Source organism: Canis aureus, chromosome 11 (genome assembly GCF_053574225.1).
Source record: "Canis aureus isolate CA01 chromosome 11, VMU_Caureus_v.1.0, whole genome shotgun sequence".
In the NCBI taxonomy this organism is placed as follows: Eukaryota; Metazoa; Chordata; class Mammalia; order Carnivora; family Canidae; genus Canis; species Canis aureus.
In genome coordinates this window covers 23,543,869-23,551,485 of record NC_135621.1, presented here as the reverse complement: position 1 = coordinate 23,551,485, position 7,617 = coordinate 23,543,869, and the positions used below count along the sequence as shown (strand labels likewise).

At 56.3% G+C, this 7,617-nt stretch overlaps 1 protein-coding gene across 15 annotated transcripts in view; it reads right to left on the bottom strand.

The window, feature by feature from the left end:
• KIAA0930 (KIAA0930 ortholog) overlaps positions 1–7,617 on the bottom strand; it is a 103,354-nt gene that overhangs the window by 61,084 nt on the left and 34,653 nt on the right. For 10 of the 15 annotated variants that reach the window (XM_077914140.1, XM_077914143.1, XM_077914138.1 and 7 more), the window contains exon 9: positions 7,304–7,462. In XM_077914140.1, the coding sequence (XP_077770266.1) occupies positions 7,304–7,462 (159 nt within the window). Of the gene's footprint in view, positions 1–2,429; positions 5,804–6,025; positions 6,789–7,303; positions 7,463–7,617 lie in introns of those variants that run through there. The other 5 variants (XM_077914134.1, XM_077914147.1, XM_077914148.1 and 2 more) reach the window with 1 other exon arrangement.

The following is a 7,617-nucleotide window of genomic DNA, read 5'->3' as shown; positions in this document are numbered from 1 at the left end:
TCCAGGTCTGTCTCAGTTAAACATCTCTTACGGACACTTGAAAACTAAGGATCAAGAGGATCAAGAAAAAACTACATGGAGGTTATTATAGAACTTTACATTGTCAGTGATTCAGAAAATCACTAGTAAGGCATTAAGAGATTAAACAATATATTTAATATAATTATGATGCTCCTTTGGAGTTGAGTGCTGAGTTACTCAGCACCTGGCTGCATCAGGTGTCTCCTGGCAAGATACCGTGAACATGAATGTACTCATTGAAGTGGTGTTCCCAAGCTGACGGAAGTATCTAAGTGACACAAGAGGGTGCTCGTCCTGAAAACACACCTGCCCTATGGTAGGTACTCAGCAGGGTGGTCCAGTGAGAACAGGCTTCTCCAAGTGCAGAACTTGCTAGAAATGTAATCTGAGGGTGGGGGCCTGGTGTGGTTTGGTTTTATTTTGATCGAAAATTTCATTGTTTATTATAGTCACAGACTTGTGCAGCCACCACTAATTCCAGAATATTTTCATCCCTGGCTGTCTAGGTTTCAACTGGGGGTTCTGATAAATGCTCGAGTCTGAGGAACCTCCCCCCTTCCCTGGGCCATGTCCATGCTCCGTGGTGATGCCCCCTGGCACATTTCCAGGAGGGGAACAGCCGTGACTCTCAGTGTTGCCAACCACTGTGCCAGCCTTTGTATACGCGTGTCTCCCCTCAAACTCTGCACCCAGGAGGGAAGGTGGTGATTTGACTTTATGGCTGTAAAAACCCAGCCCAGGTCCCGTGTGCCCAGGGAGGTGTGGACCCTTCCAGGCTATCCCCAGCGCGCCATCCAGAAGATGTGTGTGCCCCTGAAAGGACTAAACTTGACTGACTTCTGGAATGGTCTAAAAATCTTCCGAGCAAAATGGTTTATTCAAAATAGAATCATTGAAGTTCACTAAAAAACCATGGTTCTTTCAAATGCAGCATAATCTAATTGTTTTATTAAAGTCAGATTCCAAGATGAAAGACCCTTAATCCACACATAGGAAAAGAAATATCTTGTTAAACCTGTTGACTTATGTGGAGGCCAAGTCAGGAGGGGCTCAGGGAAGCTGTGAGCAAAAGAAAGGACGTCTTTTGTTGAATCATCCCCCAAAACAAACATCTTCCCTTCTCGTATGAATTTCCCAGCTGTCCTCCTGTCATCTTAACAGTCAAGCACAAAGTAGAGCATGTTTGTCCATTCAGCGTGTATATATACAATGAACGAGGATAGTGTACGGATTAGTTTATTTCACATCTTCCCCTCCTCCCAATATAAAATTCCCAAAGGTTTTCTCTTCCAGTCAACATGTTTTTCTAAAGCTGGGGCGTGACGGTAGTTCCTAAAAGTTCATCTGGGATGGAAAAGAAGGACCGAAAGAGCAACGTTAGCCTTCAGAAGGCCGCTCACAGGATGAGGTTCTTGCAGCAGCTTCCAGGACAGCTTTCATAACAAATAGCTTTATTAAAAACTTTTCAGGCAACTGTTTTAAAGGGGCCTCCTCCTACCTCTTTAATGAGAAGGGGGTCTGACCTGGATAGGCAACAAGGATGTCTTTTTTTTAACCTACCAGATTGCCCACTCGCTAACCACGCCCTCATGCGGTCTGCCCCAGGTGATGCCGCTTCAGAAACTTCTGGTTCGGATGCTTCTAATGCAATGACCTCTAATGGAAGAGGTGTCATCAATGGGATGATTCTCACCATATTTCTCAATTTGCATAAATGTTCCTCTCAGACCCCCCCCTTCTGTGCTTTCACTTCCTGGCACTTCCTGCCACACAGCAGAGGCCGGACACGGGCTCCTCACCTGAGACACAACTTTTAAGAGTTGGTTTGCTTGTGGGAAGGGCGAGCCCACTGCCGAGCCCTGGAGGCTGCGACGGGCCTGCATCTGCCTCGGGAAAGTGGAGTCAGCTAGAAGAACGTGCATGTGTGCAAGCCGCATCAGCTGGATTAGCTAGTCTCAAAACCATCTGTCTACACTTGCTCTCAGGACTCCTGACTCTGATCCTAGGCATTTTCCCATTGCCATGAGGCCTTTTTAGAGGTTTTCCAAAAAAAGCTTGGGAAATCTGACAGTGTGACCAGGAGGCATGTACTGCTTTACGAGGACTGGGAGCTAACCCTGAAATGCGTCCATATTGATCGGATTTTGCAAATACTGCCTCAGACCAAACCCCGGGCCTTGGGCCCCCGACCCCGTGCCTGACTCCTAGTGTGGCTGGAGCCAGGGCCTGGGGTGGTTTCTGTCCATCTCCAGCATTTCTAGAAAGGAACTCGTGTGAAAAGCTCTAAAAACAGTCGAAGAAGAAATCTTTGGGGGCAAATTAAGGTTCAATCACCACATTTATGCATTGCTGTAACATCTGTATTTGCTCTGAAATACCCAGTAAAGAAAAAACAAAGTACAGATTCATTAGAGGAAAACACGGAGGAAAAATAAATTTAATATCCAACATGCAAATCAACTTTCAACAGAAATGCAAAACCATAAAGCACAGCTCACAGCCAACCGAACGCTGCTCAGAAATGGTTTCTGTACGTGGAAGACGGTGAACCCAGAAGCTGCTTGTGTTTATGCAAATACCACCGACAATTAGATCATGACGTGTTCAGTTATGCCATCGTGGTGTTTCTGCTAAAATATATTTTGTAGAAATCACTTTAGTTAAGCCTCAAAGTCGTGAAAAATCTCAACAGGCTTTCTTTGCAGGTTTGATTGTTCTCCCACGGAGAGTCCACTTGGAACCCGTGAGCGAGCGCTATGTACACCTCACCTGCCCGGCCTTCTGACCGGATGCTTCCAGCTGCTCGGCGGGGTTGGAGTGCCACCGTGACCTCTCCTCTCCTGAGCTCAAGGCCTGGGGCCGCAAAAATCAAGGTGCCTGCTTGCGTTGGGGACGGTAGAAAACTGTAAACACAAACTCTCTCTGCACATCTGCGGCTTCCTCTGCTGCGGGGTGGGGGTGGGGGGGGTTACCGGCGATGGAGCCCCAAATCCAACACCGGGCCCACTCGGTGTCCGGTGACTTGGCTCCTGTGGGTGGGCATCCAAGGGGTTCTCCAGGCCCTTCGAGGCAGAGGCTTAGGGAAAGGGCCGTGGGTGCACCCCCTGGTCCTGGGACCTAGAAGCCCGTGCCTCCCCTCCCGCAGGAGCTGCTGCCACCACCTCTAAAGGCCGCACGGGCTCGCTGCCCTCCGGGAGCCTGCGTCCTGTCGGGGTGGTGATGTGTCTTTAGACAATCCTGCTTTCTGGTTACAAAGTGAGAAGCAGCCCGAACAGAAGAAATCCGTGTCATGTCAACCGATACTTGGCTTTAGAGACTGGATATGAAACTACACTGTAGCTCAATCTCAAAACCGACCAGCGTGCGTGCCAGAGCGAGACCCACCCGGGCTCCTGGAAACCCTGGCCTCTTGCACATGTGACATCTCTATGGGATCTTGGCTGACGACTTCATGCCTCCACGAGGTGACGGGGTCAGATGCATTCCTCCAAGGCAGTCGTTCGAACTTACCAACCGCACGCGGCCTGCCTCCTGAGATGTCTTAGTGGGAAGGAAGGTTCTTACTGGACTTTTCAAGTCTACTGACTGACACTGTGTGATTCAAACAGCAACTTCCAGTTTGCTTCTAGCTCAATTCTTTAAAAAAGCCCTCCCACCAGGCACAGGCCTTCGCGTCGCTGACCGCGTCTCCGTGGAGAATGGACGCCTGATCTGATGATCTGTTCACAGTCCTTGCAGAGTGGGACTCTCTGGAAAGCCCAGCCATGGGCCGCCCAGGTGGCTCCTTTGGCTCAGGTCATGGTCCTGGGGTGGGTCCTGGGATCGAGTCCCACATCGGACTCCTGCATGGAGCCTGCTTCTCCCTCTGCCCGTGTCTGCCTCTTTCTCTGTGTCTCTTATGAATAAATAAATAAAATCTTTAAAAAAAAAAAAAAAAAGAAAGCCCGGCCATCTCCAGGTCGACTGGGTGGCGGGGTATTTCGTTCCCTGTTGACTCCTTCCCTGTCACTGATACATAGATGCCATTCTTCTGAGCTACTGGGCCTCCAATGTCTCTATAGGCAACTGGAAGTCCCCGCAAGACATTGGTGCATGAGACCAGATGCCCCGTCAGCCTGCAGGCGCTGGGAGGTGGACGAGAGGCCACACACCACCCATCAGACGCTGGGACCGTGATGTTTTTCGTAAAAAGGGAGCTTGCTTTCTTATTTGTGTCCTAAAAAGTGACACCGCAGTTTCTTGACAGAAAAATTGTACTTGGATTCCAGTTCCCACTGAAGAAATGTGCGCGTGCTTTGGCCATCCCTGCATTACACGAGAGACAGGCACGTTTCCAGAAAAACTGAAGATGGCCCGATGAGAAGAGAATGGTGTAGCAAAGGCAGGACCCACCAGGAGCCCGGGGCGCTGTTTTTCTCTTAGTTACTGACGTCCTTTGTCACTCTAGTCACTCTAGAACAATAAACCTGGGAGGGGGAGGGGACAGCTCACCGCCTAGTGACCAGGTGCCTCTCAGAAAAGCACGTTTGCTATTCAGTCTCAGGAGTGCCCTCCGGGAGAGAAAGACCGAGAAGGGTGGACTCCACCGCAGGGCAGCAGGGTCGTGGCCCCCCAGGCAGGATTCCTGCCGTCGGTCGCTCGGGGAGGAGGACAGCATCCGTGGGGAGCGCAGAGCCGGCGCGCCACTGCTGCCTGTGCGTGCCCCGCAGCCGCACCATCGTGTGCACCTGTTACCGGGGCTCATCCCTCAAATACCACCGTTGCACACGTTTCTAAGACCTGCAAAGCACATGCGCACGAGACTGCAACCGGCCCTGTTACCCTGTGACTTGTCATTTGACAGAGGAGGGGTGTGACGTGCCCGGGGCGCGCGGGGGACCCTCTCATGCTCCTCAGCCTCTGGGAACAGAGGGAGGGCCGCCATCCTTCTGTGTTTCAACTGCCTCATCCTTCCGTGGAAGATACACCGGGACCGTATTTCTCCCAAGACCTGAGTTCCAGAGTCTTCAGACCCCAGATGACCAGAGAGAAAAAATGCCTGAAGCAGCAGCTGTATTTTAGCCACCCTGGACGCAGGCCGGGCGCCAGCCCTGGGCTGCCCTGGAGGACACCCTTGGACACGGGGCCATGCTCAGGGACCTGAGGCTCTGCTCCAGCGCTTTGCAGGGAGGTCGGACTCGGCGCGGTCCTAAAACACTGCTCTGGAAGATGACCTTGTGCAGACAGCTGGGGTACAGCCGAGCACGAGCTGGGGCTGCCAGAGGACGTGAGAACGCTCCAGCCCAGCCCCGCCGCATGGGTGATGGGGCCGGGGATGCAACCATAGAGGCCGTCCCCGGCCTGAGCTATGCTCAACGGCTGCCTGACCCAGTCATGCACTGGAGCCCTGGAAACGTCGTGAGGTAGGTGGTATCAGCCCCAATTTAGAGGTGGGCCAACTGAGGCAGAATGAAATGCAATAGCTTGCTTTAATAACAGCGTACAAAATCTAGAGAAAGCCCCAAAGTAGCCCCCGACCCCAGAGCCTGGCGCAAACCCTCGGAGCGCGCAGGATAAAACAGAAGGGAGAGCGAGCCCCTCCAATCCCTGTCCCCTGCGGAGAGGACCTCCGTGCACCACAAGACCCTCAGACAGTCGTGGGACTTCCGACAAAACAACGTAGCAACAGAGGCCCAGCTGACAGTTTATTCCCAGGGGGCAGGGGGGCTGCTCCATTCTCACTCTCGGGAAGGCTCGTGGTTCTGAGCACGACGTGTCCTCTGTCACAGGCGGGACCCTGCGGCTGAAACGAAGCCCCTGGAGGTCAGCGCCTCTGCCTCAGCGAGCTGGTCTGAGAAATGGGACCAGCGCCCCCGAGTCAAAGGAAGCCAGCTCCTGGGAACCCCTGTCCCCTCCCCAGAGCCCCCGCGCCGAGAACGGCAGTTCTACCTCGAATCTTCCCCCGCGGAGGCCGGGTCCCCCCCCCGCCTGCCACCTGTCCCAGGTGGCCGCCAAGCCGTCCCACCCGCCGCAGGGTCCGAGTTCCGGGCTCAGGCCGCCGGGGCGCAGAGCGGGCTGTCTCTGGGTTGCTGTGTGTCGGTGGTGCTCTTTGGCTGGAAGCAAAGGCCATTCTGGCGGGATCGGGGCCGGTCTGCCCAGCTCGAGGCCCTTCTGGAACCGGGCGGGGGTGAGGTATTCCCAGCCCAGGGCCAACCCTCCGTCTCCCCGCGGCGCCCCGTTTGTAACCAAGTGGTAAACAAGGGAGGGCGGACTCATGGGACCGACGCGGGCGCTGAAGGTCTCGGTTCAGCGTCGCCAAGTCTCCAGCCAGCTTGCCTCGGGGAAGGGTTGACAATCGGACACGGGGCGTCGCAGCCATGTGGGTCTGCAAGGCGGGTGGGCCTGGGCCCAGCCCGGACGCCCGCTGCTCCTCCATATTCCAGCCTCTGGGCGTCTCGGGGCCCCTCTGGGTGCGGGGGGCTCTCGGGACAGGAGCCCGGGGGGGTGGTGCGGGCGGTGGGCAGGAGCGGAGCCGGCGGGGGGAGGACAGAGAGGCACTTCAGTTTGGGCTGGTGTTCCTGGGGTCGGCCCTGGCCCGGGAGGGGAGCAGCCCCGCCTGGCTCCGGCTCCGGCTCCGGCTCCGGCGCGGGGCTGTCACAGAAGACGCCGGTAGCGGTGGACGGGTAGGCACTTGGCAGCACGCCAGGGCCGGGCAGGGCTGGGGCTCTGCGCAGGCTCTGCACACGGCTAGGTCATCAGGATGGGCTTCTGCCGCACTTCCAGGATGTCTAGGGCGGCGGGAGGGCAGTGGAGGTGAGGGCCTGGCTCCCACGGGGCCTAGTACTGCCCGCGTCTCTACCAAGCCCTGACGCCGTTGTCACCCCCACCTGTGGACGGGGCACCCCTTCCGCTGCTGTCACCCCCACCTGCGGACGGGGCACCCCTTCCGCTGCTGTCACCCCCACCTGCAGACGGGGGGTGGCCCCGGGGCCACTGCAGAGCCCAGCCAAAGCCAGGGGAAGTGGGGCTCCAGGGTGGGCTGGCCTGACTCCGGAGCCGCTGCCTGGCACTGCGTGCACACCCGGGTCAGTGAGAACCCCAAGAGCTTCGCCTCCACGCCCCCAGCCCGAGCCAGGGGTCTGCAGCCCCTCACGTGGACAGGTGGGCCCCTCGAGCTGCGAGATGGGGCCCTGGTTCCCCAGAGCCTCATCCTTGGTCCTGAACGTGGGGACCAAGAGCCCTCCGCGGGTGTCTGCCAGGCTCCAGCCGGGCGAAAGGGGCTCGTCTCCCTCACCCACATTACCTGTTAAAATCCGATGCAGCGGCAAAGTGACGTAGGTCAAGTGTGCATAGAGAAGGAAATTTCCATCTGCTCTGTTCAGCTTCAGCCAGGACCCGACGAGTGACCGCCCCGTGCCAGACAGGGACCGAGAGCGCAGGTTGGTGGCGTTGTGCAGATCCGCTGCAGGGGAGGGGGCCGGGTCAGGGTGCTCTCCTGGGAGGACCGAGAACACCTCCCACCCCAGACCCCCCATGGGCCCTCTGCTGGCAGCCCCTCCACACCCCTGCCCCGTCGCCAGCCTGTGACCCTCCCCCCCTCCTGCCTATCCGGCCCTG